This window comes from Colletotrichum fructicola, assembly GCF_000319635.2.
Source record: "Colletotrichum fructicola Nara gc5 chromosome Unknown KSG_Nara_v1_contig02, whole genome shotgun sequence".
Taxonomy (NCBI): domain Eukaryota; kingdom Fungi; phylum Ascomycota; class Sordariomycetes; order Glomerellales; family Glomerellaceae; genus Colletotrichum; species Colletotrichum fructicola.
The window spans coordinates 2,131,749-2,148,126 of NW_027094052.1; the positions used below are offsets into that span (position 1 = coordinate 2,131,749).

The 16,378-nt window shown below is 55.3% G+C and overlaps 4 protein-coding genes across 4 annotated transcripts; all 4 read right to left on the bottom strand.

The window, feature by feature from the left end:
- Positions 1-177: 177 nt before the first annotated feature.
- On the bottom strand, positions 178-2,015 carry dak1-2 (Dihydroxyacetone kinase 1; the record flags this gene model as incomplete). The annotated part of the gene is made up of 2 exons (XM_032028821.1): positions 178-668; positions 734-2,015. The coding sequence occupies 2 exons, from the start codon at positions 2,013-2,015 to the stop codon at positions 178-180; spliced, it is 1,773 nt and encodes a 590-aa protein (XP_031891497.1).
- Positions 2,016-2,867: 852 nt separating this feature from the next.
- On the bottom strand, positions 2,868-4,302 carry DCW1-6 (Mannan endo-1,6-alpha-mannosidase DCW1; the record flags this gene model as incomplete). The annotated part of the gene is made up of 2 exons (XM_032028820.1): positions 2,868-4,060; positions 4,110-4,302. The coding sequence occupies 2 exons, from the start codon at positions 4,300-4,302 to the stop codon at positions 2,868-2,870; spliced, it is 1,386 nt and encodes a 461-aa protein (XP_031891498.1).
- Positions 4,303-7,111: 2,809 nt separating this feature from the next.
- Positions 7,112-10,117, bottom strand: CGGC5_v003351 (uncharacterized protein; the record flags this gene model as incomplete). Its single annotated transcript, XM_032028818.1, has 2 exons — positions 7,112-9,974; positions 10,041-10,117. The coding sequence occupies 2 exons, from the start codon at positions 10,115-10,117 to the stop codon at positions 7,112-7,114; spliced, it is 2,940 nt and encodes a 979-aa protein (XP_031891249.1).
- A 3,368-nt stretch (positions 10,118-13,485) lies between these two features.
- SLC7A6-1 (Y+L amino acid transporter 2) lies at positions 13,486-15,342 on the bottom strand (the record flags this gene model as incomplete). The annotated part of the gene is made up of 5 exons (XM_032028817.1): positions 13,486-13,763; positions 13,812-13,891; positions 13,940-14,235; positions 14,289-14,450; positions 14,503-15,342. The coding sequence occupies 5 exons, from the start codon at positions 15,340-15,342 to the stop codon at positions 13,486-13,488; spliced, it is 1,656 nt and encodes a 551-aa protein (XP_031891248.1).
- Between the last annotated feature and the right edge of the window lie 1,036 nt (positions 15,343-16,378).

The window sequence follows — 16,378 nt, forward strand, 5'->3', positions numbered from 1 at the left end:
AAGTTTTTTTCTCTGTGCTACCATGGCCGTCAATTTCCCGACATTGCTGCATTTTGCCGCTTTCCAAACACATGTGCAACCGCCCCTTCCAGCCCCTGAATCGCTTTTCCCTCCCAACCAAGAAAATTATAACAAGATGCGTCTAAACGCAGGATATCACGAAACAGCTCCCTCTTTTTACAACTTCTCCCACCCGTCCTCCTCGCCAGCAAGACCGTTGAAGAAGCAGCTCAGGCCCCAGGCGCCAGGGTCGGGGACCTGCTCGAAGCCGGAACCGCCAATGTACACCGTCCGGCCGAGGCTGGCCTTCATGCCCTTGGTCTTCTCGGCGCCGGCGCGCGCCGCCTCGGCAGCCTTCTTGACGTCGCCCGTCTCGCCGAGGGTCTCGACGAAGGGGTACAGCGCGTCGACGAGCGTGCGGTCGCCGGGGCGCGCGGGGGTGTAGCGCGACATGGCGTCGCTGCTCTGCTTGAGGGCGGCGGCCCAGACCTTGGGGTCGGCGGTGCCGGGGGCAAGGGAGCGGAGGGCGCCGACGAGGGCGTTGAGGAAGATGGCGTAGAGGGCGCCCGAGGTGCCGTCCATTGTGTTCTCGACAACGGGGACCGCGGAGGCCAGGTCGACGACAGCGTCGCCCGTCAGGGGCTTTTCGGAGATGTGCTTGAGAATGGCTAGGTTTTGAATGTTAGCTTGCTGTGCGATGTCTCAAGCTGGGTGACTTGGTTTTTGAACTCACCCTCAGCTCCTCTCTTCAGGCCGATGCCGCAGTCGCCGTCACCGACAATTGTGTCGTACTTGGTGACCTCGGGCTCGGCAGCAATGATGCGGTTCAAAGCATTGGTGATGGTCTTAGTAGCGGACGCAGCGTCGTACTTCAGATCGCTGGGCTTAGCGGCCTGCTCAGCACCGCTTCCATCCTCCCTCGTGGCAGTGTTTTTAGCTTCCCAGGTCTCCTTGAGGATGGGAGACGACCAGCCGGTAGCCTCGCAAGGGGCATCGAGAAGCTGAATCATGCTAGGGCCACCGATATCCGTGTTGACAACGTTGAGCAGCGTGATGCTGAAGCCCAAACCGTTGAGAGAGGTCATGTAAGTGCCGCTCAGGATGCGGACGGGACGGATGCCGTAGCTGCCCTCAAGCTGCGAAGCGACCTCAGCCGTGATGCCGCCCAGCTCCAGGGCGCTCACACCACCGAGGTTGTTGATCAGCAGAACGACCTCGTTCGAGTTGACGTTGAGGAACGCCCGGTCCTTGTCGTTCTGGTCCAGCAGCTGCGTGAGCATCTTGGCCACCAGCTCCGGCAGATCCGCCTTCACCCTGCCGGAGCCGGGCTCGTTGTGAATGCCCATGCCCAACTCCGCCTCGCCGAGCTGCAGCGCCCCCTCGTCCTTCTCGCTGGGGATCGTGCGGCCCGGAACGTGGACGTGCTCCAGACTGGCTCCGACACTGACGAGGTTGTCCGCGGTGAGGCGCGCGACCTTGGCGACCTCGCTGAGGGGCCGTCCCTGGGCCGCCAGCGCGCCGGCGATCTTGTGCACAAGCACGGTGCCGGCAATACCTCTGCGACCGACCTTGCCGGCCTTGGCGCGTCCGACGCCGACATCGTCGCCGACGACCACCATCTCGACCTCAAGCCCCTGGGCGCGGGCCTTCTCGACGGCCATGCCAAAATTCAGGACGTCGCCGGTGTAGTTCATGACGGTGACCAGGACTCCCTTTGACGTGTCGACGCGCGAGGCGATGGCGGTGCGGACCTGCTCGGCGCTGGGGCTGGCGAAGATGGTTCCCGCCACGGCGGCGGAGAGAAGTCCCTTGCCGACCATGGCGGAGAACGAGGGCTCGTGGCCGGAGCCGCCGCCGCTGATCACGGAGGTCTGGGGCGCGGCATTGGCGGTCGGTCTGAGGTAGATGATCTTGTTCGTCTTGTCGAGGGCGAGGCTCGGGTTCGTCAGCGTGAGGCTGTGAAGGGCCGTGTTCACCAGCTTGGTGGGATCATTGATGAAGTGCTTGGCTGACATCTTGACGGGAGGTTTCGATCTTGTTCCTTTTCAGGGCCGGTCCGTCGAGTTGAGATGAGTGAGGCGAGATTAGACGAGTCTGAAGCTCTGAAGAGGAAAGATCACGCAACAGAAGAACGGACGACGATCTAGATGGCCTCGGGATACACGAGGGCTACCGAAGCAAATGAGGGGAGATGAGAACAGAAACCCGCGAAAAGGATTCTGGATGGCACCGGGAAGAACCCGACTCTATGTAAGTCGGGTGTTGGCCCCCGAGGGAACTGGACGACCATGACGTCCCACCCGCGCCCATCCTCCTGTACAGGTGCCGCGGGGTGAAGCGGGGCCGCGGGGGGAGGTTGCACCCACTTCGGGAAAGTGTAAGCGCTCGGGTTTACGCCGATGATCAAAATTGGGAGATTTTAAGCTCTCCGCGCTAGAGAAATGAAGAGACATTTCCCAACCTTCACGACAGCAACTGCTGCCGTGTTGGAGCTAGCCATGAATCAAAAATTGAGGCATGCTAAGCGCATTTCGCTTGCAAAGACCCTCCGACAAACAATCATTCAACCATTCACTCGACAATTTCACACGAGGTGCGAAGACTCGAAGCAGATAGGGAAGTCTAGGCGAAGACGTGGTTGGCGGACAGATTTCAAAATAAGAATAAAATATGTATATATATGTATGTAGGGTATATCATCAACCCAAGCCCTCTCTGGAGGGATATTTTCATCAATTGTTGCCGCCCCGGCCATACCATGCGAAAACCGCTCTCAAAGCTGGTTTGTTCCTCAACGCCGTGTCCAATGCCAAGTCCGAATTAGATGCCAGCGAAACCCAAAGACAGTTACTGATGATGCGCACTCATCATTTCATGATGAAGAAGCATCCGCCAACGACGCTGAGAACCATGGCTGTCGTGGCGAAGCCGGCGGCTACCCTGTCCTTGGTCTCAATTGGCGGTAATGTGGGAATCTTAGGCTGCAAGCTCATGCCGGCATTGGGGTTGCCGACTGAAGTTCCTCCAGTATCGGCCGTCACCGGTGCGGTCTTGACATCGGACTTCTTCACCAGCATATACATGGCCGCATCGAGAGCGCTCATCTGAGGACCCACGCCGACCAGACCGTCGAATTGGCCTTTTGGGTTCCACTTGAAGCCGCAGGCCGTTCCGGGTTTGCCTTTGAATCCAGTAGCCGGCGATCCGTTGCAGACCGACATGGCTAGCTCGGTGTTGGGCCTCAAGAGACCCATGATCTTGTCGAACAAGTCCGGTACGACCTGCGCGGTCCCAGCCATCCAACGAACCAAATAACCCTTGAAAGTCTGCTGGTCAATGTCGCATAGGGTAAAAGGCTCGCAAGCCTGCTCGCTGATGGCGCTCTGGTTGAAAAAAAGCGTGGTCGCTTCGGTGAGGACGCCCTCGGTGCGGGTAAACCACTTCTTGTCTTGGGTATGGTTGTACATGACGGCAGCACCGTGCATGAAAATACCCGCGTTGTAAGACCATTGGATCGTATCCTTGTCCTGGCAGTTCTTGCCGTTGTCGACTCCTGCACCGTCGTAGATCTTGAAGTCCGGCGTGATCAACCCGACGCTCGTCTCCCAATCCCAAATCTTTTCCGCCCAGTCGGCATACGTCTGGTTACCCGTAAACCTCGCTAGTCGAGCAGCAATATTGAAGAAACAGCCGTTGGAGATGGAGTTCTTGTAGTTGAAGCCGTTGTTGAAAGTGAAGATCTGCCACCGCAATCCGCCGCCACATGTTTCGGTATCCCAACGGGTGACATATTGATTGAAAACGGCTTGGGCGAGCGCTAGCCATTGGGGCTGGTCTTTTGGCGGGTCCGGGAATTTGTTCTCTGCTGCACTCATCGCCGCCATCGCCCAAAATCCCTGGTCATCGTTTCCTTCGCTCTTAGTCTGGTTTCGTGGCATGAAGTCGGCGTCCTCTCCAGCCTGGTGAAGCATGGCCTGCGTTGTCACGTCGTTGTAGGTTGAGTCTCCAGTCAACAGCCAATAGTCGATCATCGTTCCAAACATCGCTCCTGCCTCCCACCCTGTGAGTTGTTAGTGAGGATCCTAGCCGATGGTTGAGTGTGCTCATACAGAAATAAGGGTCTGGCAGGTTTCCTGGCACGTCACCAGTGTTGTTTCCTGTGTAGAACTTCAACAGACCAAAAGCAATCGTGCTCGCTCCATCCTTGATCGATTGATCACTGTTGAAATTGACTGTAACAGCAGCGTCTGCCAGCTGGCCCAGCACGCATGCCGCACTAGCGAACTTGAGAAGCCCCCTCATGGTTGGATGTGATTTGATGTGTGCGATGACCGAGTTGAAGGTCGGGGTCGGCGACCAGAGGAAACAGACTCGTCGAAGGCTCCGTCGTTGATATCGTCGTTCTTCCTTGTTCCTTTGGTAATCCTAAGCGTAGTTGTTCATCGACGTCTTCCTCCCGAGGCGACTATATCGAGTGTACCGTTGGACCCAGCTAAGAAAAGAAAGTAATAATAAAGAGATACTCGTGACAAACTCAAAATTCGAAATAGGGTCGCCTGGACTGTAGGAGGAAGAAGAGAAACAATGAAACAAGAATATGAATAGCGAGACTCGACCAGGAGTGAGTAAAGAATGGAATAGAGAAGTCGTAAACGATTTCTCGTTCAACGAAAAGAAAGGAACACTTCAGAGGGAAACAGAACCAATGAAGCCCAGATGAGAGTGCACCAAAGGTGGTAAAAGGAAAGAAAGATAGAATGACGTGGGGAACCAGAAGGGAAGAGAGACATGCAGACCTGCAGGACTGACTGGCTGTCTTGCAGCGGGAAGGGGAACGAGCGCCGTAGCCGAGTTTGGACGACTTTTTTCTTCGAGTCTCGAGACGCCTCTTGCACCGCGGACCCCGTATTTCCCTCGAGGTTTCCAGACCTGGTAGCCCTTGCATCGTGTTGCATCGCCATGAACCGCACCTCCTTTTCCTTCGAGTTTGCGTGCCTGATAGCCGTGCAAGTCACCGGGGCCCCTAGCCCCACGAGTCCACGACAGTCAGCGAGACTCCTCGACGACTGCGAAAAACAAGTGAGAAAAAAACCGGGATCTCGTGGGCATGCGCGGGCGAGGCGAGCGAGGCGGTGCGGTCGGGTTTGGGAGAGGTGAAACGGTTGCGGTTCGAACTTGGCAGCCTCTCCGTCTCAAGATGGGCCGCAGGCCCCCTGTTACTCCAAGACGTGTAACCGGAAAGACCAAGGGACGAGTAAACAACTTAAGCTCGTATGCCAAGCCTTTGGAAGATCTGGATCTTTTCTGGCGGGAGAGGGGACACAAAAGAGGCTCTTTGCGTTCCTCGCCTGTCTCTCTTTCTCCAATTAGCTTTTGCGTTGTGTTTCCCTCACGAACCGCCCGGGCAACAGTAGCCGACACAACTCTCGTATTGCAAGTATGGGGAACGAACATCTCTCTCTAAACTTGGAAAATTTCAGTGGGCAATGACACGACCACGAACGCCGTGGAGTCGCTTGCAACATTCCTCGTCCGGAGAGCGCAAACAATGGACGAAGCATCTCTGCGTCAGCATGCACTCGCAGCGCCTTGCAGCGAAAGCGAGGTCCATATCCGATGTTGCTTTCCTGTTGCCAAGTTGATGTTCGGCAGAGTTGCTGTCACGCTGCACGCATAGCGTCGAAACCCCTGGAGGCTCTTGGTCCGTGCCCCACGCTCCCGCCCAGTTCCACGCCCAGGGCCCTCGTCCATGTCTCCCCTCCTTTCCCTCAATCCATCGATTGGCTTCTCACGAGAACTGCTGCATGACTATTTTCGTCTAGGTAGCCCCTGGGTTGGGATGGTCGCAGCGGGTGTTCCTCAGTCCGAACACCCATACACGCAGCCACCCACACACACATATCACCAACTCAATCATCATGTCAAGATTGAGGGTGACGTCTGCGCCTCACAGGCCAACGCCCACAGGCCTTGGTGCGTTTAAGGTTGCGAGGGCATGAAAATCTCAAATATCCCGCCCCCTCCGCGCTAAAAGATTTTCTGAATGTCAATTGATCGCCCGAGGCGAAGCCAAACATCTCCCAGGCACATGAGTGCCGCGGACCCGGTGTCGTGCGAGATCTGCTTCTGGACGACTTATTTGCACGTGGAGAGGAGACAGATCATCTTGGCCCCAAGGCCGATCCCCGGGTACCCATTACTAACTTCTTGTATCAAGCTTTCGTGAAAGAGAGGTCTGTTGTTCCACCAAGTCCTTGGCTTAGTGGACTACTGGTTTCGATGACAAGTCAGTCAGTCGTGTTTGGCGGCAAAAGAAAACACGACCAGTACATCATCCACCAGAACCTTTTCCACAAACAACTACGCAGCAGCGTCGCAAAGATCGGCCAAAATTCAGTTCCACGGGACGTATTTTTATCCCGTTCTCGTACCTCCGGATACGACTATGCCATAATAGAGGGAAACCATGCGAGCCCCCGAAGTGTTATTAAATACCAATAGCGTCTTTGGCGAAAGCATTATGGATACACCACAGCACCACAGGAGCGACCACATTGACGTCCCTTACAACGGCTCACCCAACAGGAGGGGCTTCCACGTATCTTCAACACTAAATAAAACTATGTGCTCATCCGCTGCAGCCGTTTTCGACGTAAATTCTCGCTAATATTTAATGTTGGTAGCTTCGTGAAAGCATCCTGCTCTCCACTTTCCGCACCCTACACTCCTCGAAAAGGGTTGGACGAACCAGCCGTTTTATTAATTGGGCACCTGAAACGGAACAAATGGTTGAACCGCTATGTCTAATAGCCTCTTCTTATGCTTTAAAGGTATACTTGCTTGGCTGCCTGGGTGTTGCAGGAATTTGATCTCCCTTTGTTGATGAGTTGACCGAAATGAGTGCGACACTGGCTCACTAAATAAAACACAGGTTGAATCGGCACTCTTGTGTCGCTGAAGAAGACACTTGATCAGATTGTTCCAATTTACTCCATTTCGTACAGACAATTAGTCTCTAAGTATCTCATAGCATCTATCGGCTTCTAAGCCGTGGTGTATAAGCTCATCATAATACTCGTCCGTTTCTCATTTCATTCATTCGTGCATGTTATCATTCCCATTTTTCCCATTCCTGTAGCAGCTTCTTGCTTTCTTCCCTTGCCCAGAGGGACCTCTCCTGCTCCAGCTTGGACAATCGTTTGTATGTCTCGACGAACATCTTCTGCCGCTCGAGTACCTTGACCTCAAGGTACTTTGGATCGTTACGGCGGCAAGCCTTGTCGAATACGGCTCTCATTCGAGCCGAGTACAGCTGGCACGTTGCATCCTCGAGGCGTTGGGGCTTCACGTAGAAGTTCCGCGCAATGACGTTGCCGTCTTTCAATTGAGGTGCCACCACCTCGTCAAAGCAGTCACCGCATACGGTGAACTGCGGGAGGTACTGCATGATGTGCCAATTTTGGTCAAAAACTGGGTTGTCCTTGCAGCACTCAGTGAAAACCGATAGATTCTCGATATCGCTCACAAGCTTGGCAATGTTTGGCGGCTGTGCTGTAGCGAGAGCCACATCTGACGTGGTCTCCAATGCGTCAAAGTACATCACGAAACGCTTCCGATCAGGATTGTAGTGCATTGCACAAGTGCTCCGGGTCGGCTGCGCTGAAGGGTGCAAAGTGACAAACACGCCTAGCAGATTGGGTAACAGTCCCTCGACTGTTTTGGCACACTCGTGACAGACGGTGAAATCTGGCATGGTCGTCTGCGTATATGGGTTCTTGAGGGAATACCAGACGCGCGTGACGCGACGATCTCCGGGACAGGGACTGCTGCTAGTCACCTTGCTGGCGACATTGGCGACCTGGTAGAAAAGGCGCAAGTCTGTATGTCGGTTTTTCAATGTAAGGAGCCACGCAATGTGGTACCACCCAATCGAGCCAAAATCACAAGCAATTGGCTTGTCCATTGGCCGAAACAGCATGGGCATGAAGTCATTGCGGAATTCCGTGTTCAGAAAAACTCCGTTGTAGCAGTCAGGGCAGATGTTGAAGTTGTCGCAACGTGGCAGACTAAGCCAGTCGGCGCAACCAACAACGCCGTTTTTCCGAGGGCACTCAGGAAAGTCAGGCACGCCCCCTCTGTCGGCGTCATGCGAGTACCGCCGATAGCTGCCTCTTGGTCCATCAAGGGCAAGCGCGCTCTTTGTAGGATCGAACCTGGCCGGTGGCCATGCATCTGCTTGTGAGACTATCGCAGCAGGTTGCGTGATAGGTCTTCTGTCGGGCGATCTCCTCTTCTCATTTGGGCTTCGTGGTCCAGCAGGAACAGGCATGGGCGGCATGACTGCTGGCATCACTACGGTGTTGTTGAAAGTAGATGCACGAGAGCGCGAGCGAGCTCTAGATACAGGTTCAGGCTCGCGAGTGCTGAGACGGCTCGTGCTGGGCAGGATATCATCCTCAGGATACGGCGTAGTGGGCTTCTCCCGCACATCACCACTCTCCCTCGGGTCTTTGATGATGGGAAATGTTGCCGAGACGCGAGGTGGAGGAGGGAGATCCTCGCCGAAAGACTTGGTAGATACCCGCGGGGATGGGTTGACAATTTCAGCTGGCGCACGAGACCTAGATCTGCCGGATTGAGACGGCCGGGTCTGCTCGGGGCTCAATAGAACATCTCTGCTCTCTCTGCCCTCCTGGTTCACAATTGACCTTCTCCTTCGGGCATTGGCCGTCCGGGGGGTGTGCGAATAATCGCTGCTGCTGGAGCCGCTGTCATCCCGTCGACGTGGCGAGTCGCGCTTGTAGGTTGGAGTCCGTTTCGTCTCACGGTCACGGTCACGATCCCGTTCTCGCTCACGGTCCCGTTCGCGATCTCGGTCGCGCTCTCTGTCCTGCTCCGATCGATCGTACGGCGTGGTGGGATCTTTCTTCTCTGGTCGCTCACCACGGGGTACGATGCGTTCACGCTGATGACGAGGAGTCTCAGGGACTCTGTCCCCAGAAGACTGCCTGGGCTCCTTGGGAGAATCAAAGTTCGTGTTCGAGCGCCTAGCTGGTGGGGGATTCGACGACGATTGCCTTCCATAATTATCGTCGAACCGCCTTTGGTCTGCGAGGTTCGAATAACTTCGCTGGGGCCGCGGTACACCGTTTCGACCGGCCTGGGAGTAATCGTAGTAGACCTTTTCTCGACCGCCTGTTGCGTGCTTGATGACCTTGGGGGATAACAATGTCTCGTTCGGTTGCCGCTTGTCGTACTGGGCAGAGAAGTAGTCGGCTTTCTGTTCTGCACGAGTGCCTGACTTCGTTCGCTCGTGTCTCCGAACACGCGGCTCCTCTTCTTTGATGTCGGTCTCGATCTTGGGCAAGTCCTGTCTGCTCTTTCTCTTCTCAATGCCTGGCCGTTTGGCGGTGTCTGGGTCATCAACTCGCGGCGCATAATATTTCCTTGATGTGTTCGCGCCATAATCTCCGTTGAGTCTTGTCTTGGCAGAACGCGAGCCGCCGGAGGAACGCGATTTTGCGTCGTCTGACGAGGAGTCTCCGTCTCCTCCCTCACTGTCGGATTTCGGGATGATCACGAAACGGCGTTCAGGGTTGTACTCATGTACCTCCATAATGATGGGATGTTGTTCGGCGTCTCCTCGTGAAGGAGGCTCATCGTCGGACGCCGACACGACGCTGCCGTGTTCTTTGAGAAGTGACTCTGTCTCATCTTCACAGGTTGGGGGAGGCGGGTAATTCCTGCGGCGGGAAGTTCTTATCGGCGCATCGAATGTGCGGGGGACATAGGCATCGGCGTAGTAGCTTGAGCGGGTTATGGTAGATGACTGAGGCGCTACGTCGGCATCTGTGTAGTAGCTTGACCGGGTTATAGTAGATGTATGAGGCGGAGGTACGACGGCATCGGCGTAGTAGCTCGAGCGGGTTATGGTAGATGTATGAGGCGGTACGGCCGGGGGCTCCGGTGTGGATCTGTAGTTTGGATCAGAACTTTGGTTGCACATTGGAGAGGAGATGTGTGGTCTTGGCTCGGCTTACGGCTTGGGAGTCTTGGCCCTAGTAGTGGTGAAATAGCCCGTCTGTAGAAGATCTTCAATATTGCGTGAATCGTTCATGTTTGGTTGTCTGTATGACCAAGGTAAAAGGGTACATAATCTCAGGAAGATGTCGGGGTCTTTGAAGGCATCGTGTGTCTCTCGGCTCGGCGAGAGCGGGAGCGTCGTAATGCGGTCTCTTGTGTGGCCGCCTCAGCCTTGCGCAACGTTTCTGTCCCTCAGCTTGGGTCGGGACGTTGGCTTGGGTCGCACTGGCGGTAATCGTCACAGCCAACAGAGCTGATTTACCAGTAGATCGAATCCCGAGTTGCGATGCTGACTTGATACGTTGAGATCAGATTTTCGGCAGAGGGTGAGAGCGAGAGTCGAGGTGAGTTCCAAGTGGTCGTGGCGGGTGGAGGATGGGGGGGAGCAGGCGTTGATGTTAATTAAGGTGAGATGCCTGCGGGTGGAGGTGGAAGGCACGGGAATCTGGGCGGACGGGTTTGGACACGGAAGCGGTTGGCAAGGTAGGACCGGCTGGATCGAGTGAATGCGCGAGCGAGGTGAGATCGCTTAAGACAGACAGCGTAGGCAGGTAAGGTATCTGGTGGTGTCAGGCGGGGAGGGGGAAGGTGGGATTTTGGGGAGCGGCGTTGAAGATGCGGCGTAGGTGCAAGAAGTCCTTATTTGAACATGGAAGGCCATGGTCATGGTCATGGGCGAGCAGGGGTGCATGGCATTGGCATTGGGTGGGAGGGGGTGCCCCTCCATGATGACGGCTGGGCTGCTGGGCTGCTGTAGGGCGGTACCTTGTACCGCACGTCTCCACCGCCTTCTGTTTTTTATTTTCCTTCCACCTCCAGCCCAGGTCCAGGGCCACCACCGCCCGCCCACCACCACCACCAATGGCACCAAATGCCCCGGGCGTTCGTTCACCTCCGACGACAGCAGAGTCCAGCCCGTGTTGTGTGCCACGGTGCTCCCCGTTGCCGTTAAAGACCAGCCGCCAACACACACCGTCGGTGCTCTGTGGTCACCGAGGTGACACCGTTCCTAACGCGACTCTTGGATGTTGTTGGATGCAAAGTTTAAGGCAGGGTCCCTCTGCTTATCGCGACACACGTCCTGCCGAAACGGCCTTGATGGCTATAGTCGACAATCTCACGTTTATTATTGTTGTCGATGTCGCTGTCGTTCTCCAGCCGACCGTCAGCATTGATGGTTGATGAACTTGATCTTGGACGGCGGCACATGTCTTGAACCAGGAAAACGGCCCGGCAGCGGTAACATCATCATAATCTCCACAGTCGGCGACGTCGAATACGGACACATGTCAATTGGCAATACGTAAGGCCTGTCACTGAACCATTCCAGTAGGGCATCCAGTTCAGTTCTCGGGTTGAGAGTGGCGACCGTCTCGACACAAACAAGAGCTCCTTCACCACTCACTCTCGATGTGCCAATCAATACTGCGCCATCATTAGTCGCTTTCCCCGACCTGCAGCAGTAGAAGCAGCAGCAGCATGAGCATGATGGCCATGCCCACGCACTACGACGCAGTCTGCTGCGTCCTGCAGATGGGATGTGGGATGGGCTGGATGGGCTGGATGCGTTGGATGGGACCCGTCCCAGACACCACCAAGAGTCCAAGCCTGACGTTCAAGCGTGACTTGGGAGTGCGGTCGGCCCAAGTCCAAAGCCTAGGTCTTGGTGCAATTGCATCGAGCCATCTCCACTTTCACAGCCGGTTCTCACGTCCGGCCTGCACACTGCATATGCTGGGAACCTGTTTAGGGCAACCGGCACCGTCGATTAGGTCTTCCACCTCGATGAGTCTTGGGCCTGGCACTTGGCCGACTGGTTTCTCCCACGCCTGCACCTGGCACGGTACCACGGCAGCCAGCCTGCCCATTTCCAATTATTCACGTTGCACGGATTGCCTTGACGCGGCCTGATCTTTGCCATCCTTTCCCAACGACCGTCGTCCGGTGGACAATCGCGATGACTTCTGATATCCTGCTCCTGGTGAACCACAAGACTTACCGAGCCAGACGTGCAGAGTTGTTGGGTACGAAGGCTTGTTTGACATATCAAGACAAAATGATACGCACAGTTACAGTGGGCTGGAGACTGCAAGAGCGTGCGCCACGCGGAGTGCCCGTCTGCCCTTGGTCAACGTCCAACTAGTCGTGGCGATGGGGAGGCTTAGTCGGCGTTGGATGCAGAACGGCACCGCGGCAAGCACCCAACACAATGCCGGCTCCCATTCGGAGGCCGATGTCTCCAGTTTCACGAGGCGGCGTCGGTCGGGAAACATTTTGATCAACGGCGTTGGCTGCGCAAAGTGGACTCAACTGTGCCATGAAACCGACATCACCACATCTGCACCTATCTGTCGACCTCGCCATCAAAGTTGTCGGGCCGTGAGGCTTGCACAACCCTACCCACGCAGCAGGCGAAACATACCATTTCTTATCAGGGGGGTCTAGGACCCGATCAATGACTGAAAATATGCAGCATCCCAGGCCATCTTACGTATCCCGATCGAGCCAGGCAAAGATGCTGCGACCGTGTCAGACGCCGGCAATTTTACCCCCCACCACCATGTACACTCACCCGCCCTCTATCCGCCGTCCGCCATCTGCAGTCGGGTCATGCACACGCTCCGTCAACGGTGCACTACGAAGTATGAATTTTCTAGAACATTCAAAGTCTCCGACTTCTTAGAGCTGCAACTATGTACGCCAGCTCGTCATGCGAAGATCCGTCAACCCTACCTTATTCCGATGATCTGCGCAGGAAGAAAGAGCGGTGGGAACTTGATTGCAACATATCTCACGCCACAACTGTACATGTCAACTGTGACAAGAACATCAACTTACAATCACGTCGCCACGGTAGCATAAACATCGTTCTAGTCAATTCTTCTGAAGCCAATCACGGAGGCCCGTGAGTGAGGTCATCCAAGCTCAATTAGCACCGTGCATCAGCTAGCATGTAGTCACACAGAGCAGCAGTCTCTTTTCTGGTTCCTCAACAGGGTCTCAATATTTTGTATTGGTATCACAATGTGATTCCGCCCGCCTGGAAACGATCAAGCACTCGAGCCTAACACGGACTCTGCCGTCGCCCAAAGTTTCACAGGCCTCATTCGGCTCTTTGCTTTCTCTGTGCTCGCCGAGCTGCTGATGACATCGGCTGCGTACTGGCTCGAACGTGGGGAGGCAGGTAAACCTCGGCCTGTGCAACGCTCTTCGAAAGGGGACTTCGAGTTCCATCCTCGTAAGAATTCTGAATATCCTGCGCCGCCTTTCTGGCGTGTCGAGAACCGTCCGAGCACAGTACGATGCTCCGGCTCAACCGCGCGCCGGCGATGAGATTTTGGACGAAGAAAGCATGTTGCATATGCTGCAATACCCTAATGACACACGTCGCCGGGCACAACTTCATCCTGCCTCTTGCCTGTTTGTGAAGCCACGCAACCCGAATCTGAGTGAAAAGAAGGCCAGGCCGAAGAGGGCGACCAAGAGGATGGCCGCGCCCTGTAAAGGATCCGTGATGACACCTCTCACCACCAACAGACCACTAATGGCACTGAAAATGATGGGGTTGATGAGCCAAGTTCTGTACTCGGCCGCTTTCGCTACTGGTGCACGACGGTCTCTCCGTCGAAGCAGAATGAGCCCAACAGCGGACGAGAAGAAGATCATGTACGCCGCCAGGCCTGCATTCTGTCAGTCCACGACCTGGGAGCTGGAGTGGTTGTACATACCAATGAATGTTACAAGGCCGTTGAAGCTACCCACGACAACGTAGACAACCGATAAGCCGCAGTTCAGCAGCAGTGGGAAACTGTTTCTCTCGTCAGCTAAAAACTCGGCTGGGTGGTGTCACTCTCACATGGGCACGTTTCTGCGCCAACGTCGGTTTTGCGTCCACGAAACGAAGCCTTTGATAGGTCCTCCGAGCAGTCTCGGCAAAGCAGAGAGTTGTTCATCGACATAGCCGGCTTCGTCCTTCTCATTGCTGCAATGCAGGTTCGCCAAGACAGCGGGGAAATAACCTCGCTGACTTGCAACAACTACTAGCTTGGCGGTAGCAAAGACATTCGAGTTCAGAGCGCCCATCGCCGAGATGGAGACGATTACGGAGAAGAGGACACCGGCCCAGCTGCCGAGAACCCGATTTGCGAACTCCTATTCTGATGTCAGCACGAGCATCTGCTGGCTGACAAGAGTTGCAAACTTACCACTGCCACTGTACTACTGTTCTGCATGACACCCATTGGCAGGCAGACATACAAGGCAGCATTCATCAGCATGAAGCCAGTGATGACTAGCATCATCGAGCCATTAATCACCATGGGCAGATCCCTACGAGGATTCTTCATGTCTCCCGCGACAAATCCTACCTACGGAACATTCAGCAGGTTGCCTGGCATAGTTAGAAGGGTTCACTCTCACCATTTCCCAGCCCGCATAACACCATAGAGCCCCAAAGGTTGCCGTCCCGAAGTTTCCTAGCCACTCCCACAGACCAACCTCACGTTGGTCGGGCCGCTGGCCGAACCACCCGTATTCAGACGAAGGGACCCCTTCCCCATGACCGAACGCCCAGACGCCGCACCCCAGAATAATGATGGTTGCAAGGGCAGCCATTTTCAGGAACAGGAACAGGTTAGCCGCTTTCGCGCCGGCTGTTGCGCCCAGACAGTTGACGAGCGTCATTGTGACAATGCACCCGGCCGCTACTACCTTTGATAACCAGGGCTCCGGTGGCTGGTTGTCCGGGACGAACGCCTCGGTGAGGTAGTCGGCGAAAATGGTAGCAATCATTGAGTTCGCCGCCGGCTTGATGATGGTGCACCAGACCCATGTAAACAAAAACCCGGCAAACTCGCCGTAGCACGCCCGGAGGTACTCTTGGATCCCTCCGTTGTTGGGTATCCTCAACCCCAGCTCGATGAAGGACGCCGCGCCTGTCCATACGAGCAGCCCGCCAAACAGCCATGCTAACAGACCGTAGCCCGGGGCCGAGACGAACTGGCTGATCTGCGAGGGCACGCTGAAGATTCCCGAGCCGATCTGCAGGCTAATGACAATGGCCAGGCCGTTGACCAGGGTAAGCTTCCGTGCAGCCGCGGGGTGCTGCTCCTGACGTTGGTCCTCCTCTCGGGACAACGCTGGGCTACCAGGCCGTTGGAGGAACGGCGAGGTTTCGTCGGTGCGGAGGTCCGCCATCGGAGCTAAGCTGCCCGAGCTGAAGGTGCAGGTGTTGTTGACGGGCTCTGTGTTGTGAACCATGTGACTGACAACCCGCCCCCGTGACAAGCTTGAAAATGTTGAATTTTTTGGGTGTTATCGCAAGCCACTGTCAGTCAACGTGCGCACTGCGAAGGGTCCTTGAAAAGTATTTATATAGTCTCGGGAACAAGGAGGCTCGGATGCCGACTTTGAGAAGGTCGATTGCGACACTGGACGCGTAGCTTATCTCTGGCCCATCTGGGGCCATTTTTAGGTGTTGACAGGGGTCTTGGGCCCCCTGATAGCGACGATAGCTTAGTTGATTCGCCAGATGTTGGTAGACCTCGGTGATGCGCATGAGTGTGGGCCAAGCGGGAGAGATACGAGTTCAGTTGAGGTTGCTGTTGGCTGGGTCAACGGAGGCAAGTTGCTCAATTTCGAGGTTGCGAACCGAAGACTGCAGTCAAGGAGAAGCTGCGGGGTATTAATGAGAGATTCATATTCTGTTTTCCGGCAGCACACCGCATCGATTAAAGATCGTATAATCTGCCCTGATGGTCTAGCGGTATGATTCTCCCTTAGGGTTGTCTTCAACATCTCAGTCTGGGAGAGGTCCCAGGTTCGATCCCTGGTTAGGGCCCAATTCTTTTGCATTTCTTGCGCACGATTCAATGATCGATCGCCTTCATCTTTTTGGCTCATCGATCCATCCCATCCCTTTCGAGTTCCTAGCACAAGTAGCGCCGTAGTCGCCCGCTCAAAAGATGCGTCGCCCACTACACATTGCTGTGTGATTGTACTTCTGTACTTGAGCCGCGTGACACTCTGAGAAGTGACGAGACCTTGCACTGAGCTTTGGTGTAAGTGGTACAGCCAACCAAGAGGCACCGCCCACCCAGCTTGAAGTCGTCCATACCTGGAGTTCCGATGACTTGAGATGCTGACCGAATCACTTCTGCCGTCCCATCGAAATACGACAAAACATTCGACAATTGACGTTGCGCGCAAACTCTCACTGGCGTGCCTGTCCCTGCACCCCGCGTTTTCATTGACGAACTTCAGAACCTTGACCACCTCCATGCTTCCTCAGGATTGA